The sequence below is a fragment of the Calidris pugnax genome, unplaced genomic scaffold (genome assembly GCF_001431845.1).
Source record: "Calidris pugnax isolate Ruff unplaced genomic scaffold, ASM143184v1 scaffold38, whole genome shotgun sequence".
Taxonomy (NCBI): Eukaryota; Metazoa; Chordata; class Aves; order Charadriiformes; family Scolopacidae; genus Calidris; species Calidris pugnax.
In genome coordinates this window covers 2,962,732-2,981,534 of record NW_015090995.1, presented here as the reverse complement: position 1 = coordinate 2,981,534, position 18,803 = coordinate 2,962,732, and the positions used below count along the sequence as shown (strand labels likewise).

Genomic DNA, 18,803 nt, shown 5'->3' with positions numbered 1-18,803 from the left:
ATCCCTGAATCATCTTTGTAGCCCTACGCTGGACTCTTTCTAGTAGTTCCCTGTCCCTCTTGAACTGGGGAGCCCAGAACTGGACACAGTCCTCACCAGTGCAGAGTAGAGGGGGAGAATGACTTCCCTTGACCTGCTGGCTACACTCTTCCCTATACAACCCAAGATACCATTGGCCTTCCTGGCCGCAAGAGCACACTGTTTACTCATTGCCATTTTACTGTCCACCAGGACCCCTAGATCTTTCTCTTCAGTAGTTGCCTCTAGCGGGTCCACCCCTAACCTGTATTGGAAGGAAGATGTTCTGAATGGCTTAGGTTTTACTAGGCAGTGAATTCTTCTCTGACTATATTTACAGGATAAATAGGACAGGTTTTTATAGCATGCAGGAGTGTAATTAAATATGAATATCCAAGTCAGACATGTCCTAGTGATGAGTGTGAGTGATTTTATGAAGTCCTTGAGTTGCCCAGATGCCTTGTCTGTACTGGTGTTGCTGTTAATGAGTTTCACTCTGGCTCCCAGAAGGTTCATGTTCAGTCAGTAGCTGAGAGCCCTCTGGTTGGAAATCACCTCTTCGGGTTCGGTAGGACACTACTTGCACGCAAGCTTCAGGTTTTTTAATCCACTGACACAGAAGCTGAAAGGAAAATGTACAAACGTAAAGCAAGTTTAGTCAGCAGTAAAACATGACTTGTGCTCATTTGCAGTTGACAGCTTCCCAAGCAAGAGACAGATGCTTGCCTCAATGGATTATAATTATACACTGGAGGTGTTATAATTGCTTTAATATTTGATTGAAATAGCGTATGATTTTCTTGAAACCAGATTACATTTGGCTATTTACAAGTAGCTGGAAAAAAAAAGTAGTGTTGGAGGTGATGTTTGTGCGTGTGTTGTAAACATGCCTGGGATTTAACTGTGAGCCACCATCTGGGAATACTAATTTAAATTTAATTGATATTTTTGTCTAGCTTGCAGTTCAGCAGAGGTTTTCATATTCATTTTCATAGTCATTAGATAAATGCATTGTGTGTTTGATGGAGAAACTGCAGTCTGTTAACCATGTGATGAGGCCTTGGGATTACTTGCTGGCTCTGAGCGTTATACATTAAAATCCATTTACTTAAATCTGGTGAAGTCCTAAAGGGGATCTAATAAAGGAAGTTTTTTGGCTTATTTCCTTGAGTGCCAGAATTGCTCCAACTGAGGTAATTGGTTAATGAGGGCTTGTTTCTGCCTCAGTGCCTGGAGAATGTGATATGGTTAATTGTATTGCTGCTGGGGCTCCTGCTCCCCTTCAGCTGATTTATTTGTTGGCAGAGCAAAGCAAACAAATCCTCATCGGCTATTAATTTCACCCCCTTTTGACATACTGTCTCACGTGGTAGTTGCGAATTGTTTTGGAGTGGAGACTTTGGAGGTTACGCCGAGACTGCAGAGCATACGGCACAGTAAGACTCGGTGGGTTTGGGTGCTTAATTAGTGCCAGAAATGAGGACTGTGGCAAGGCCAGCTTGGTTCTGGAGGAGCTGGACCTGCTCACCCCCCCCTGGTTGGACCCATTATCCTGCGGGACTTTAGGAAGTCACTGAATCCCATCCTGCTGGATCTTTTTTGGCTGCTTTCGTTGCAGGATGAGGCTTGTTCACCTCACTGGATGTGAAACAACTTGTCATAGGAGGAGACCCCTGTGGGAGGGCTGGAGCCTGCCTGAAAACAGTCCTGGTAACTGCAGGAAGCCAACGTTAATTTGTAATATCCCCCTCTTTTTTTTTTTTTTTTAAATAGGATTTCGCAACCTGCATGTGGATGACCAGATGTCAATAATCCAATACTCTTGGATGGGCCTCATGGTTTTTGCTATGGGTTGGAGATCTTTCACCAACGTCAATTCCAGGATGCTTTACTTCGCTCCAGATCTGGTCTTCAATGAGTAAGTGTGAAATATCAGCAGTCTAATAGTGTGCTCTGTGCGGGTCAGGCAAGGTGAGAAATGAGAACAAGACAAGGAATGTGCTTACCCGTTTGCTTATGAAACGTACAGCTTGAGTAATTGTACTTTCAGAGCTGGCCAACAAAACATAGGAGGGCCCTGCTTTTCCCCTCTAATTGCTCTGCAACGATCTCCAGGAGCAATAAGGAGATTTGCAAGCTCTCTGCTGGTCCTTCTTCCCTTTCCTGCCACCTTTCCTTGGGTTTGACTTCCATCAGGGCAGCAGCAAGTGCTGGTGCAAGGTGTGAAGGGCTGGTCCGTACAGACCTGCCTTTTTTCTGAGGCATCTGAGCTCCTCTTTTCAACTTGGTTGGCCAGCTGGAATGAGCAGAAACAGAAGTAAACATTTATTCTGAGTTCCTGATGGGGTGTCTGTGGTGTAGCATCAGCTTAGAACTGGGGAGGGTTTGCTGACACTGAGGTAGAAGAGCTTAGAAGCAATAAGTAGAGCAGCAAGCAAAACCACACCTTCTCTCTGAGAGCTCCAAGCTCAGCTTGGCATCTCCTACGGGCAGCCCTATTTGGTGAATCACCGCAGTCGTTTTTTCGGGAAGGCAGAGAGTCAGACTAACCCTGTAGATCCCAGGTAGATCATCCACGGGGTGGTAGATCACCCACGAGGGTTACACACGGGCATTTTGGAAGAACATTCCTTTCCTGCACGCAGGCCTGTTGCTGCCAGCATCCCCCGAGATAGAGCCTGGGTTCCTGGCAGTGGGGATGTGCCAGGCGAGGCCGGGATCACCGGCTTGGGCACAGTGTGTCCTCCCCGCCCCACATCTCTGATCTCCTTGCCCTGCCAGGTACCGGATGCACAAATCCAGGATGTACAGCCAATGCGTCAGGATGCGGCACCTCTCTCAGGAGTTCGGGTGGCTTCAGATCACACCCCAGGAGTTTCTCTGTATGAAGGCTCTACTCTTCTTCAGTATTAGTAAGTACTCCCATCTTTTCCTCAACAGTTGCTCTACGCTGTATCGCCCTAGAGAGACCTGGTGCTTTCCCCGGCCATGTGCATGTGCTCCTTGGCTTTGAATGTTCTCTCTGCTTCAAGCTGAGCTGCTCAGAGACAATGAGCTGCCAAGCATAGGGGTGCCACCACCCAGCCACCCTGCAGCCAGCCCATCCCACCTATGGACAGTGGAGCGTTTCTCCATTTAGCTCTGGCAGGAGGTTGCTCCTCAGCCTAACTGCTGTCATCATGGGGACCTCCAGCCATCACCTGCTGAGCAGGAAAATAGCTCTGCAGTTTGTTACCGTGCTTCTCTTTTATAACCAGTGCTGAACAAGGGTTCTTGGGTTAACAGTAGTCCAACAAGCTGGTCAGAGTGAGGGCCATAGTGGAAGCAGGGCTAGTGGGCAGGTCTTCCCTCTTAGGTCTCCCCTGACCACTTCTCCAGCCTTCCTCTTGCCCTTTTATTCTCTCCACTCTCTGGGCAACTCTTACTGTTTCCTTCCCGTGTTCCGTCCAGTTCCAGTGGATGGCCTGAAGAACCAGAAGCTCTTTGATGAACTTCGAATGAACTACATTAAGGAACTTGACCGTATCATCGCTTGCAAGAGGAAGAACCCTACCTCCTGCTCTCGGCGATTTTACCAGCTCACCAAGGTCCTGGACTCCGTGCATCCTGTAAGAGAGGACAGTAAAATGTCTTATCCATACACATAAGAAACAATATAAGAAAAACCTTTTCACAGTGAGAATGATCATTCACTTGAACAACCTCCTCAGGGTTGTGATAGTCCCCATCATTGGAGGTTTTCAAGATACAGTTGGATAGGGCACTGGATAGTCTCATCCAGGCTCCTTTTCCTAGGAAAGGTTGGACCAGGTGACCTCCCAAGGTCAAGGTCGCTTCCAACCTGGGCTGTTTGATGATTTTGTTTTTTAACTCTTGGCACACCTTTGCAGGGACAGTATTGCAGTGTGCTCCCAGATTAAGTGACAGAGGAAAGATGGCCACTAACTCTGCCAAGGGAGTGGAAGTTACCCTTGTCTATCACTCCCTACAATGACCATTCTTATGCATGGGTTTATGGGCTTCGCTTTTTAGCAATGAAAAGCTTTTTGTAAATGATACTTGTCCGTCGTCAGCCCAGCGGAACAGCTCAAAATCTCAGTGCCCCCAGTGAATCTTCTCTGATTACAGCAGTTATGTGTTTACAAGCAAAAAGTAATTCTTAGTAAGTGAAGTCAGCAGCATCTGCACACAGTAAGACAAGTTTCTGCAGGAGAAAGAAAGTACCATTTTTAATACATCCCTGTTTTGGTGGAACTCAGTCACGTCTGAGAGTGAAGGGCCATGGCAAAATACGCTATGTGCTCCCAGACTGGGTAGTTCCCTCGCTCATCTTTGGGGTGCTTTCCTGCCATCTGATAACTGCTAACCAGGCAGTGATGGCCAGAGAGCAGGTCCAGAGAGCAGGTCCTACCACAGCAGGGCTGGCCCTGACCTGCTGTGCCTGCTAACGTCTGCTCGGTATTTTCTCAGAGAAAACGTTGACCAGGCACTTCTTGCTTAACGAACTTTCTTCCTTTCCCAGATTGCCAAGGATCTGCATCAGTTTACATTTGACCTTTTAATAAAGGCGCATATGGTGAGCGTGGACTACCCTGAAATGATGGCCGAGATCATCTCTGTGCAGGTTCCCAAGATCCTGTCTGGAAAAGTCAAGCCTATCTACTTCCACGCGCAGTGATCTTCTGGAAGGGACCTTCCCAGTTCTGCCACCCCCATTTCAGCCATCTCCTGCCTGTTATTTCTGCACTACTGTACTGCAGTGCCTTGGGGAATCCCCTCTACGGAGGCCGAGAAGACGGGACGGTAACGAGGGACTACCCGCTGGGATTCCTGACGTTTCTATTTTTCCTGAGGTACCTCTGAACTGAACTACCTGCCGCGGCTTCTACCTGTGTTTGGCTGGCTCGCTGTGCTGGGGACAGGGGACTGGGGCACGGTGGCAGCGGCGCTGTGTCTACGCTCTCTCATTTGTGTGTTTTCTGCAGCGACTTTCAGTGGCCCGGGCCACGGGAGATTGGGAGAAATGCCAGCAGTTGTTGGATTTGTGCTTTGTTTTTTTTTGTTTGTGTTTTTTTTTTTTTTTTTTTTTTTTTTTTTTTTTTAAAAAAAACAATTTTTTTTTTTTTTTTTTTTTTTTTTTTTTTTTTTTTTTTTTTTTTTTTTTTTTTTTTTTTTTTTTGTTTTTTTTTTTTTTTTTTTTTTTTTTTTTTTTTTAAATAGAACAAGACGAGAAGCCGGTTGAGCCTATAAGTTTGAGCGTGGGTAACTTTACTGGCCTCCTCCGGGACTTTTTATTTGCATTATGGTGCTGGGAAGCAGATGAGTTAAAATATGGCAGTAGAGAAGCCGCGAAGAGTTGGGGGAAGAGATGAATTTGCAGCTTGATGGATTGCTGGGACACAAAGGTGCTGTGGGGTCTGCCCGGACACCACCCTGCTGCCATCCTGCCTGCCCAGCAGCGTGGAGGAGCGTCCATATGTGCTGGTGGACTCTTACAGGGTTGTCAGCAGAAGAGCTGGAGGGATAGGTGACCTTTGGAAATCTCCAGAGATGGCGGATGGCTGCTGTTTTTCCATCTGGGATGTTTTTCCTGCAGCCAGTCAAAGCTGGATCTCGGTCTGCCCTGGGGCCACCCGGGCGCTCAGCAGTCACATTCCCGTCCTCGGCAGCTGCTGCTCCTCCAACACGGCCGTACCCACCTCCGCAAGTGCCTGATGTCCTCAGACCTCACACTCTCCCCTCCTCCCGTGGGCACCCCGAGGCCCCTGCCCAACCCTTCACCAGCTCTGCTCCCGTGAGGTGTCCCCGGACACCGGGTTTCCAGCTACACTACATATTGCCCGTTTGTCCCAACTATTCTTTCCGATGCCAGCATCAAGTGTCCCAGGAGCAAAGCAGCGGGGCTGGGATCTGCAGGACCTGTGAGGCCATGGGACTGTTGTCCCAAAACGGGTTCGTTTACCCCATGTGCAGGACGCCAGCATATCCAGGACTCTTGCTGCTACTCCTGTCCTTTGAGAGATGGCTGTGGTGACTTGGCTGGTGCTGCCATGATGGTTCAGGGGGTTGGAAAGGAAACACTGAAGAGACCTTCTGCCTTTCTAAGCACTTCTTGCTAATTGCAGTGCTTGATTGCAGGCCAGGGGGACACGATCCTACATGCACCACCTGTCCCCAGCAGCTCCAGGTGGCATGGTGGTGGCACTGGTGACAAGGTGGTGGTACAGCCTCGTGGCTGATGCAGGACAGGCTGTAGCTCTGCCTGAGGATGGATAAACGTGCCCTGGCAAACAGGGGCACTCAGTCCACAGCCACCAAACAGCAGCGGTCAGTGGGTCCGCAGCTGCTGGTGGGTCCCAGCAGTCAGGAACATCTGGGAAAAGCAGGTTGTTTTTTCAGGCATAAGCATTGGCTTGACTCTGTGTCATACCTCAAGTTCAGAAGGAAACACAGGCCTACCCAACACCTGTATTCAGATCTGTTTATTTGGTGGGCTCTGCTTCCCACAAAGTGGCCAAGCCTGCATTCCCCATGGTGTTTCGGTTCCCCCCTTCCCTCACAGTCGTGAGCCCACCAAAACCACCAAAAAGACCTGACCAGGGGTTGTTGGCAGGCATGGCACTTACAGGCTTTTGCCAAGGTAATCACAGAATGACATGGGGTTGGAAGGGGACCTCTGGAGATCATCCAGTCCAACCCCCTGCCAAAGCAGGTTGACCCAGAGCAGGTTGCACAGGAACGTGTCCAGGTGGGTTTTGAATGTCTCCAGAGATGGAGACTCCACCACCTCTCTGGGCAGCCTGTTCCAGGGCTCTGCTACCCGCAAAGCGAAGAAGTTCCTCCTCACATTTAGGTAGAAGTTCCTATGTTCAAGTTTGTGCCCATTTCCTCTTGTCCTGTCCCTGGGCACCACTGAAAAAAGACCAGCCCCATCCTCCTGACACCCTCCCTTTAAGTATTTGTAGGCATTGATCAGATCCCCCCTCAGCCTTCTCTTCTCCAGACTAAAAAGACCCAAGTCCCTCATCCTTTCCTTATAAGAGTGATGTTCTAGTCCCCTCATCATCTTCATAGCCCTTTGCTGTACCCTCTCCAGCAGTTCCCTGTCTTTCTTGAACTGGGGAGCCCAGAACTGGTCCCAGTGCTCCAGATGGGGCGTCCCCAGGGCAGAGCAGAGGGTCAGGATGACCTCCCTCGACCTGCTGGTCATATTCTGCCTGATGCACCCCAGGTTGCCATTGACCTTCTTGGCCACAAGGGCACATTGCTGGCTCATGGTCATCCTGTTGTCCACAAGGACTCCCAGGTTTCTTTCCACAGAGCTGCTCTCCAGCAGGTCAGCCCCCAACCTGTCCTGGTGCAGGGGGTTATTCCTCCCCAGGTGCAAGACCTTGCCCTTCTGAATTTCATCTGGCTCCTCTCTGCCCAACCCTCTTGCCTCTACAGGTCTCACTGTATGGCGGCACAGCCTTCTGGTGAAGGGGACTGCAACATGGTCTGACTTTATGATAGACGTCTACAAGGGCTCCTTGTGCTGGTGCAGGCAAACAGCAAGTTAGTAGTTTCTTGGCAGGCAGTGATTTTGCCACTGTGGTATGGAGCGGGGCTTGTGGTGGAGCTGTGCCCACCCAGGGCACTGAGGTGGTCTCCTGGCACAGAGACACCACAAGCACAAAGCCAGTGCCAGAGCCTGGAGAGGTGAACCCCATCAGACACGTGCATCACGTCACGCTGCATCCCCCTGCCTGATACCACCTACTGGTGTTGGTCAGATGGCTTTAAAAGTGAAGAGCAATGAGGTTCAGGCTGAGTGATTGCCACGTACGAGTCGTGCAGAAAACAGTGCTAATGCTTCTGCTGCTTGGACCGTTCACAGGCTGAGGATCACTGCCAGCTCTTCGGGCAGATGCCCTTGTGCAACGTCTGGGTTCTTTGCAAACTCTCAGTAAGAACAAACACATTAATTTTCCTGACACTTTTCAATCGTGCTGTCATCTTTTCATCAAGGGAAGGAGTAGGGAAAAAAAGCCCCAAAACTATCGAAGGGGAGGATCTCTCTTCGCAGTTATTTATGATGAGTTTTCTTCCCCTGCTAGATATGGTTCTGATCATGCTCTTCCTCCTGAGATCCCTTAGTGTAGGTGGCAACAGCAACCTGTAGATAACCTTCCTGAATGCCAGCCAACAGGACGATGTTCTCAATAGCTTTTCTTATTTTAGAGGGCTGCAAGTGTTTCAAATGTAGATACGATCTCCTAATATTTGCTAATGAACCAGTAAAAAGATCCTGCTGGTGCGTTCCTCTCTTCTTGAACATTTTCTGGCTGTTAGCAGAAGAATACAATGAACTACTGGGTTGGTAGTGCCCTGATCCCTGTTATCGACAGAAGGATGTTTATGAGCAATCTGAATAGCTCCTTTGGAGAGCTTTGTATTTTGCACAAGCTCATGTCAGTGAAGTTTTTATTAGTTAATAAGATTGGAGGTATCCTGCTGGGGACTTTTCTGCTGGGAGAGTGGGAAGAAATCAAACTTCATCAGGATTTGCATACCCTGATTTGCTGGTGGGCTCATAGTGCGAATGAGAAACTATTTAGAAGGGGATACTGCCTATGTGTTGTCTGCCCAGTGCATGTAACACGTGTGTGCAGCCCCTCCAGCAGTGTTTGCTTTAAAGGGGGAGCAGGAGCTCATATGAAGTACCCCCTGTCCCTGGGCCAATGGGGCAGGGGAGCAGTGGGGCTGCCTTTGGCAACTGGGGTTGTGTTCCCTGTCTCTTCAGCACCAAAGTAAGCTTCTGCAACTTTTTTTTTTTTTTTTTTGTATTCAAAAGATGACTTTTTATGACATTATTAGAGGGATGACTGGAGGAGATGGGAACCAGGATCAGAAGCACTTGTTTGTCTGTTTGCCAGGGCCGGGGGGGAGTTAACACTGTTTCATTCCTTATTTTCATGGGCTGCTGCAGAAACTGGGGAAAAAAGAAAAAAAGAGGTTTTCGAAATACCAAAGTCCAGATACTGCCATGTGTCTTTGTAAAATTGTGGGATTTTTTTCTGCATTTTCTTGTCTGCTTTTGCTTTAATAAAGCAAAGAGTATTCCATCATCTTCACAATTATTTAGAAGCCATCCCTGAGGCTTCCCTCAGAGAGGGGACCCCCTTGGTGTCACTGACTCGCAAGCCAGGACAGAAACCACGTCCATGTCCCCCTGAGGTTTTAGTGGCTCTGCTTTGGTCTTTCTGGGAAGCATGTGGGCTTTTGTGCTGGCTTAATCCAGATCATGGCTTGGCCCATCAGCTCCCGCTGGAGGCGGCAGATGGAAGACAAGGAACACACGCATTGGTGTCAGCCTGGGAGCAGCGCTGTCGCACGGAAGGGTACGATTACATCAGATAAAGGGTGTGAGATGTGGTTGCCTTTAGTTAGTGCAGGAGGAGCTCTCCCTCCATCCTGTGGAATGCCAGAAGATGTGAGATGGATGACGTGGTGCAGTTGCCTGCCTGGGTAGCCAGCTTTCCCAGGCCAGTGACCGCAGACCTTCGCCCACCTTCACCCAGCGGGCTCCCACCAGCACCATCCATGGTCAGCAGGGATCTTTGCTTAGCAAGAGGAAGAGCTTGGGTAGTGGCTCTTGGTGAGACTGTGCGATCATTTCTGGAGAGCCTGGCAGCATCTGAACACCATTCCCAGAGAAGTTGAAAGCCCCTTTTTTGCTTGGCTTTGGGGAAAAGCAGAGTTAAGCCAGGAGCATCGCACACGGTGCACGGGGAGGTAAAGACCGAGTGAGTCGTCCCTGTGGAGGGCAGGCAGGAGACTTTCCCCCTTCACCACCACGTGCTGGTTTCACACTTGTCACTCTGGCCTGGGTGGTGCTGATGGGGTCATCGCCATGGTCCATAGGGATGCTGAGGTGGTACCCAAGGCATCACCTGCCTCCTGGCCATAGGGGCCAGCAGAAGAGCTGGCCCCCCTTGCAGAGTCACTTGCCAACGCAGGCTGTCTCCAGCTCCCAGCTGCCCCTCCACTTACCGATCTCTTTCCCTTGACGTTTCAATAACAAACAACAGAGTTTCCTTTATTTCTGCCCTCTTTGACTGCACAAAGTGTCCTTGCACTTTAGGGCAGAATCCTGGAACGAAGAGAGCGGGAGCTGTTTTCTAACTGTTTCAGAGCAGACTTTTAGAGGCACAGAAATCCTTTCTGGTACCGTAACGACTGGCCGAGTCCGTGCTCCTCACCATCACGTCCTGGTGCCCGCTCTCAAGACGACAGAGCACCTGGAAACCTGCAGGCTCCGGGCAGAGCTCCAGGGGATGGATGCTCCAGCCTGTTCCTGGGGTTGGGGGGGACAGAGGACTGGGGGGGGTCTGGAGGAGATACAGCACAGGCTGCAGCTCTCCCTCTCCCACCTTCGCTGGCTCAACCGCTCCCCGGCAGCAGGGAGGGACTTTTTGCTCATTCCCTTTTCAAACGGCAGGGAAACCTGCTCTTGTGATTCAAAAAGTAAATATCTGCACCACACGTAAAACCACAGCAAATTTATAATAAGCTGCTCTCTGTGCCGGGTATTTTGTGTTCTGTGGCAATTTAATGCTGTTTTTATTTGTTAACATGTTTCTGTAATAAAAAGAGTTCTCTATATTGATATATTTTATTTTCTTTGTAATAAGCCAAAAAAAAGCTCATTGCTGGTGCCTTTTTTGCCTGGGGAGGACTCTCAGCCCACAGCTATAGTATTCATGGAAGTATCAAAGCATAATGTCTCTGCAAGTGCTCGTTTTCACCACAGCTGAGTAAAGTCATAAAGCAAACGCCGCAGGATTACCAAAAAGGAAAAGAACAAGTGGCCGACGGAAGGGGCAGAAAGACTTTCAGGTACAATAATGTGGTTGTTTCCCCAGGCCTGGTTCCAAGGCGAGGGCTAAGCTTTCAGCTCCTTAGGTGTGACACGGAAAAAGCCTTCGCCCTGGCTCGGTGGGACTTTGCTGCTGCGGTCGCGAACCTCTGTCCTTTGCAAGGTGAGCAGTGAGGTCCAAGCATCCTCACACCATTTTCTTTTGGCTGCTGTCGCATTGCGGTTGCAGCAGGGTGGTCTTTTTCAGTCACCTTTCAGAAACGGCAGTGTTTTTGCCTAAATTAATAGCATCTGAGGCCAAATTCCGCTTCTAGAGAAGGACGTTAGTTGGATTGTTGAGACTCCTCTTTTTTTTCTTTTTTTTTTTAAAAAAAAATAAAAATAAAAATATTGGAACTGATTACATTGAATGAGGAAAATAGAGACCTGCAATGTTACGATGTCATCGAGACTGGGGAGCAGTGACAGCCACTGCCTTGGCCGGCGAGATGTGGTGGAAGATGTCCAGGAGATGCCCATCACTCAGAAGTCACAGTAGGGGACTGAAGGACATTTATTCTCATAACCAAAAAAGAGGAGCCTGTCTGGCATCCAGGCTGAAGACAAAACCAATTGCACTGCGCTAGGAGAAATTAAAAAATATTTACTTTTTTGACTGTTTTAGTCCATGCTTGGGTCTGATGCAAGCCCTCAGCCTGTGCTGTGCCACAGGGCAGACCTTCACGCTTGGTGTTCAGCTCTTTTTGTAATCTTAAAAGTCTGTTGTTGTTCTGAGTACAATAAAGACAAAAATTCTCATTTGTTGGAACACTGCTCAGTGCGTGTGTTTGGCTTTCGTTTCGGTTATGTGCATGAAAAACGTTATCCAGTGTGACGAACATTAGCTATTGAAGATGCCAGGAATAAGTGGGTCATTTTTCAGTGGACGAGGCTGTATGTTGGGTCATTCAGAGGCTATTTTTCACAGTCAGAGTTTGCTGAACTGTTAATTCATTTACACGTCAATTGACTAGTCCTTTCATATATGCCTCTTTGGGTCTTTTAAACTGAATTTCATTTGATTAATGTATTTCTCAAAGCAAGGAGCTAATAAAGGCCAGTGTCCTCCTCCTTTTGTTGTTGTTTTCGGTATCTTTATGAGCAGTTGTAAATCCATTCTGCTGGAACTTCTTTATAAAATTGACCTGTGCTCTTCAAGTAATAAAAAAAGACTGCTTATCAGCCCACTTCTAATTCAAGGCACAGATGCGAATACTGCACAGGGTCAAGATTTTATTCGCTGTGAGACAAACTAAAGAGCTTGGAAAAAAAAATAATACCTCATCAGTCCACAAATAGCTGGCAATGCCTAGAGTATAATTGCACAGCAGTGGTACATGTACCAATACCCTGCACGCTGGAAGCACAATGTACTTAGCAGTACAAAAAGCCTTGCCCATGTGGAGCGGTGTCATACTTAGTCATCTGCAGAGAATCGAGTACTGTGTCCAATTTTGGGCCCCCTACCACAAGAGGGACATTGAGGTGCTGGAGCGGGTCCAGAGAAGGGCAACGAAGCTGGTGAGGGGTCTGGAGCACAAGTCTTACGAGGAGAGGCTGAGGGAGCTGGGGTTGTTCAGTCTGGGGAAGAGGAGACTGAGGGGAGACCTTATCGCTCTGTACAAGTACCTGAAAGGAGGCTGTAGAGAGACGGGGGTCGGTCTCTTCTCCCAAGTTACAGATGATAGGACAAGGGGTAATGGCTTCAAGTTGCGCCAGGGGAAGTTCAGGTTGGATGTTTTTGGTTTTTTTTTTTGTTTTTTGTTTTTTTTTTTTTTTTTTTTTTTTTTTTTTTTTTTTTTTTTTTGTGGTTGGACTCGATGATCTCTGAGGTCCCTTCCAACCACTGCAATTCTGTGATTCTGTGATTCTGTGAATCTGGTCCCGTCCCTCTGTTTGAATCACAGTTAAAAATGAATGTGCTATTTTCAAAATTCACCCTTAAGCGACACCGAAAAATCCACCACCGTTCACGGGGGGTTCACTGCTGTCTCACATACTATGTCAATATGTTAGCCCCGGTGCCCCCCATCAATCTTGGCCACCAACATCCTCCAGGACATTCAGAAGCTGCCAATCCGACAGGTCACGAGGTGACAGACCCAGTCCTTCACGTGGCTACACATCTCCTGGTCTTACCTGGCCTCTTGTCCCCAGCCTTGTGTGGTTGCACAGGATTTGCCTGCATGAGAATGGTGAGGAAATTATTCTGAGTTTGGGTCTGGCCAAAAGGGCAACCTCACTTCATCTGAGCTAGTTTTGCTCTGCTATGCTGCAGCCATTTCTGCTGCACATGGTGCATCCATCCACCATGATGTTCACTGTGACCTACGAGTGACCATGGACATTGGTGATCCCCCTGACTGCGTCTAACGGCGCGTGAGCCGTGCAGGCTGGCAGAGCTGGTGACTGCCACCTTGCCAGTGTGGTGATGGTGCTCCTGCTGAGAGAAGCCCTTAGAGAAGCCTCTGCTCTCCAGCTGAATGGCACCAAGCTCTCCAAAGAAAATCCAGTTACATTGAGGAAGAAGAAGGTAATTGTGGTGCGCAAGACCAGGATGGGTTCAGCATCTTCCTTCGTATGTCCTTATTCTCTGCCAAAGGTGAGCCCCAGGGCTTGTTTTTGTCTCCTAACCAGGTCGCAGAGCACCCGTCACTCTGATGGTCGTTCATCATTCCCCGGCCAGAGGAAGAAGACTGGGTAAGAGACATGGTGGCTGCAGGTGTGGAAGGGCTCCAGGGTGGACAGGCAAAGAGGCTGGGGAACCCGGTGCTTATGTTGGTGCGGGGTGTCTTTGGGTGACGTGTTTCCACACAGAAAGAGAAGGAGGAGAGACAGACTTGTGGAATCTCATGAAGGTTGTCATGCTGGGAACCATGAGCTGGGCACTGTCGGGCCTTCCTGGCTCTCTTCAGGGCAGTGGCTGGCACTTGGGTGTCTCTCATCTCTGCTGTGACTGCAGGAGAGTGAAACCCAAGCCCCCCAGCTTGCTGTGCAGGCAGAGCCAGGGCTCGGGCACCATAAAGGGATGTGGGATGTGCAGCTCCTGCCAGGTGAAGCCATGGTCCTCTGACCCAGGCAAAAGCCACCCCAGCCCTTCATCCCAGTGGAGACGAGGGGCTTAGGGGGCTCCAGGGAAGGGAGAAATGCTCGGGCCAAGTGCTCTGTCCTTAGCAATGCTCTTGGATCTGGAGCAGAAACCCACTTGATAGCCACAATAACCATTCAATTTAGAAAAAGCAACACTTTTCAGGACTTGCTGGGAGGTCTAAGAGGGCTGCAGAGCTCCAGTTCATGCTGCCAGGTACATTTTTATATAGGTCTCTGCAGACTCCTGGCCCTAACCCTCCCGGCCCTAACCCTCCTGGCCCAGTTAACAAAAAGCCCCGTCCCAGGCAGGCTGCTGGGTGCCCTTTCTGGGCTTTTTATGATAATTGCATTCAGTGTGACCTTTTCTGAAAGCCTCCCTCAGCCGAGTGGGGGCTGTGGGGAGACACAGGGAAGCAGCGGGGAGCCGCCGGCTGAGCCTGGCAGGGGGCCCGTCTGCTGCAGGATTGGGCTCGAGCAGCAGAAACCAACCGAGGAATCAGTCTTACTTCTTTTCCTTTTATTTTTTTTTTCTTTTTTTTTTTTTAATTTTTTTTTTTTAATTTCTTGCTGAAAACATCTGCTGTCAAGCAGCCCTAAAATGGCTCCATGCTCTAAAAGCAGTTTGCTTGCCTTTGTCCTTAGAACAGCCAGTGGGAAATTTTTAAAACAGAAATATGGATCCATTTCCTGAAACAATAATTTCAATAGTGTTTTACCTCCCCGGGGGCCCTGGGGGGGCTGCGTGCACTAACACAGCTGCACTGGCAGCCGTTTCCCTGTGTGCCTCCCGGTTCTATCAGGGTTTGGGCTCTGCTGACTCTCTAGGGCTGCATCAGAATGAGCTGGTGGAGGGAGATGCCCTGCACGCTGGATTATTTCAGGAGATGCGGATGGACCTCATGCAGCAGCACAGCCCAAACCCATTCCAGCTGCGGGGTTGAGGCTGAGCAGAGAATGGATTGAGATGGACCCTGAGGAGGACCTGGGGGTGTTGGTGGATGAAAAGCTCAACGTGATGCAGCAATGTGAGCTGGCAGCCCAGAAAGCCAACCGTATCCTGGGCTGCATCAAAAGCATCGTGGCCAACAGGGTGAAGGAGGGGGGAATTCTGCCCCTCTGCTCCCCTCTGGGGAGACTCCACCTGGAGCACTGCCTCCAGCTCTGGAGTCCTCAGCACAGAAAGGCCATGGACCTGTTGGAACAGGTCCAGAGGAGGCCATGGAGATGCTGTGACAGCTGGAGCACCTCTCCTATGAAGGCAGGCTGAGAGAGTTGGGGTTGTTTGGCCTGGAGAAGAGAAGGCTCCAGGGAGACCTTAGAGCCCCTTCCAGTATCTAAAGGGGCTTCAGGAGAGATGGGGAGGGACTCCTGATCAGGCAGTGGGGCGATAGAATGGAGGGTAATGGTTTTAAACTGAAAGAGGGGAGATTTAGGTTAGCTATTAAGGAGAAATTCTTTCCTCTGAGGGTGGTGAGACACTGGCCCAGGTTACCCAGAGAAGCTGTGGCTGCCCCATCCCTGGAGGTGTTCAAGGCCAGGTTGGATGGGACTTTGAGCAACCTGGTCTAGTGGGAGGTGTCCTGGCCTGTGGCAGGGAGTGGAAGTCAATCATCTTTAACATCCCTTCCAACTCTAAGCAATTTAAGATTCTGTGATGCCCAGTGTTCCATTTGGCTGGCATCCCTGCACGAGACCTATCTGAGGTGGGACTCCATTGCTCATCCTCCAGCTGTGGTCACAATCTCCTGTCCCTGGTGGCCCAGGCAGCTCCTCCGTCCACCTCACCAAGCTCCGTGGCTGGATGAGCACAGGGTGGGTGCTGTGGGAGCTGAGCCATGCTGATGGTCAGGCTGGTGCCTGCACACGCAGCCCAGGGTGGTGTCATGGCTCTGCATCGCATTAAGGGTCCAGAATCTGGCTATCAAACTGTCCTGTGACTGATGATCTCTTACAGCACTTATTTATCCCAGTCAAAGAACAGAAATAAGACTAGAAGCCACAAGGGCACTAGCTCTCCATGGGTCTAAAACTGCTTGTGGACTATTTAAACAAAGCAATTGCAAACAATGGCCCGAGACTGCTTTTCTTTCCAAACCCAAGGGACTCCCAGCTGCGAGAAACTGAGTGGGATGATGTTCCTGAGGCCACAGGGCCTGGTAATGAGCAAATTTATTGCTTATTATGAAAGTCCTCTGAATTTAATTTAGCTCCTCTAGTTTGCATAACAGAAGTTTTCGCAGCTCCCTCCGGGACAGACTAATTAAACCCCCAGCAAACCTGGAGCCCGGAGAGGGAGCTTGGCTGTTGCTATCCCACTGCCTCCTCCGGTACCCGGGCTGGTTTCACCGCTGCTGGGGAGCCCCCCCAGGAGCCCCCGAGGTGGCTGTGGTGCTCCTGCAGCTCAATGCTCCTTACCCTGCCCAGCTCAGCAGTTTGCTCAGCCCAGCCCCAATCCCTGGGGCAGCACCACAAAGTACTTTCAGGTGCAGGTTTTAACAGGAGAGCAGCTCACGTTGGTGGGAGCACAGCCAAGTCTCTGGTATGAGGATTTTTGGGGCTGTTTGTTGGGATTTTGGTTGGTTTTTTGGGGTTTTATTTTGGTTTCTTGTTTTTTTTACCATGTGTGCACACACCAGCTTTCACACAGAAATCCTCCTTATGGTCAGAAAAGCGTGGAGGTGAGTACCAGGGCTGGCAGCACACGTTGCTGAGCTGGGGCAAACTCATCATGTTTGCCTTGTGGCCATCTCTCTGGTGAGGAGAAGCGTGACCTGACCAGTTTGGCTCCAGCAGCCCCCAGGCTGGCTATTCTTGGGGGGAGAATGATGGGGTTCCAGCCCCCATCCCTCTGTGGGGTTGTACCTGCCCTTTCTGTGGGGCAGCTCCTGAGTGTCCCTGCAGCTCACCCCATCCCTTCCCAGGGGAGCAGCAGGGAAGGGGCAGGAGCTGTCAGCACATGGTGTTACCTCTCAGAAGATCCCATCAGGGATCAGGGGTAATGGTTTTAAAGTGATAGAGGGGAGATTTAGATTAGATATTAGGAAGGAATGATTTCCTGTGAGGGTGGTGAGACACCGGAACAGGTTGCCCAGAGAAGCTGTGGCTGCCCCATCCCTGGAGGGCTTCAAGGCCAGGTTGGATGGGGCTTGGAGCAACCTGGTCTGGTGGGAGATGTCCCTGCCCAGGGCAGGGGGTTGGAACCGGATGATCTTTAAGATCCCTTCCAACCTGAACTTCTTTGATGAGTAGCACCAGTACATGGTCCACCGGGTGAGGAGCACCCAGTGAAGGCACGGCTGCTTCCCTGGAGGGGTGCTAGAGCCACCAGGAGCTTGGTTGTTTGATGATGGGGGTTGCCTGCTTCTCCCTACTGCTGAAGTTCGTGTCTTGGCACCTCCTGGATCCCTCCTGGCTTGAGCAAACAGAGCTGTGCAGGGCTGGGAGCGGCGCCGGGAGCCGCTCTGCCCTCGGTGTGTGCTGGGCTCCAGCAGCTCCCAGCCTGCAGCAGCCGCAGACCTCAGCGGGGTCACGCCGACTCAGGTCCTCCCGACACCAGGAATGTCAGCCAGCTCTGGGGTTTTTTGCTCCTTACCCAAAATTGCTGCCGCCTCCCACCCGCCGCCGGTGGGTAGATGCCAAGAAGAGGGTGAGCAGGGCCCTGGGTGACACGTGTCCTGTCCCCGGTGGAGCAGAGCGACCACAGGGACATGGTGCTGGGATGAGCCCGTGGGGCCGAGGCGCCAGGGAGGGACCAGGGTGTGCAGGATGCAGAGCAGAGGATGCCAGACCTGTGAGAGGACAGAGGTCCTGGGGGGGCAATGTGCTTTGAGGGGGGAAAGCGGTGTATTTCTCTAAGCTTCCATGGGAATGGCAACATTTTCTATATGATTTCGAGAATCTTCACGACTTTTGCCTTTTAGGAGCTCTCTCACAGGCTCTGATAGAGGCTGTGAAAGCACTTCTTCCATAAACTTCTCAAAATGTAAGGAAAATAAAAAACATCACCACTTTTACTGGTTCAAAGCATCTCCTGATTTTTTTAAGCCAATCGCAGGATTTTTTTTTTTTTTTTTGTGGCCCGACTCTTGATTTATGGATATATAGGCCAAGTAATGCTCCCGACGGCTGCCAAGAAAATGTCCGGTGTAGAAAGCCGGTCCTAAATCAGAGCGTTCAGCTGGTGAATTGTGCAGCGAGTTGGGCCAGGGAGAATTATGGAACTTAAAACTAAGACTCTGATCTTGCAAGAAGTCCTGCGTGGGTGGATTCCTGTGCCTTTGTGGGTCTCTGTGCAGCACATAAATTTAAGATGTCAGTGCTCCACTAAGTACATTTCAATTCTAAATTTATCATATAGATGTGTCTACTGAAATGTGCCTTTAACCTCTCCAAATTCTTCCGCTAGGAAGTCCTCACGGAGGCCTCGTCTCAAGCTCTGAAACCTTGTTTTGAGATCTTCTCTCTGCATAAAATCCTGTCAGGTTTTACTTACGCTGGAAAATATTTTTCTTGCTCAGATGAAATCAAAACGTTTTCCTTCAGAAAGCAAACCATGTACCTGTGGGTTGGGACACTGGAATTGTTGGGATAGAGCCTCGGTGCTGGTTTCAATCTGTAATCATTCACTACGCGGCCTAATAGAAAAAGAAAACAGTTTCTTTGCCCAAAACACTGCTGTTTTGAAGGCATCCATCCCTGGAAAAAATACAACCCTGCCGGAAAACTTTAGAGAAACAAGGAGCCAGGAAAAAAAAAAAAAAAAAGAAAAGAATAAGCCCTCAAGCTGCTGCTTCAGCTT

At 49.8% G+C, this 18,803-nt stretch overlaps 1 protein-coding gene across 2 annotated transcripts in view; it reads left to right on the top strand.

The window, feature by feature from the left end:
• The window catches only part of AR (androgen receptor), a 60,228-nt gene extending 53,463 nt beyond the window's left edge, over nt 1-6,765 (top strand). The window contains exons 5-9 of one of the 2 annotated variants that reach the window (XR_001413433.1): nt 1,792-1,936; nt 2,800-2,930; nt 3,469-3,626; nt 4,541-4,871; nt 5,239-6,765. Coding sequence is in view for 1 of the 2 variants with exons in the window: in XM_014954960.1 (XP_014810446.1) it covers nt 1,792-1,936; nt 2,800-2,930; nt 3,469-3,626; nt 4,541-4,696 (590 nt within the window). In the remaining variant the exon portion in view is untranslated. Of the gene's footprint in view, nt 1-1,791; nt 1,937-2,799; nt 2,931-3,468; nt 3,627-4,540; nt 4,872-5,238 lie in introns of those variants that run through there. The other variant, XM_014954960.1, reaches the window with a different exon arrangement.
• Nucleotides 6,766-18,803: the final 12,038 nt, after the last annotated feature.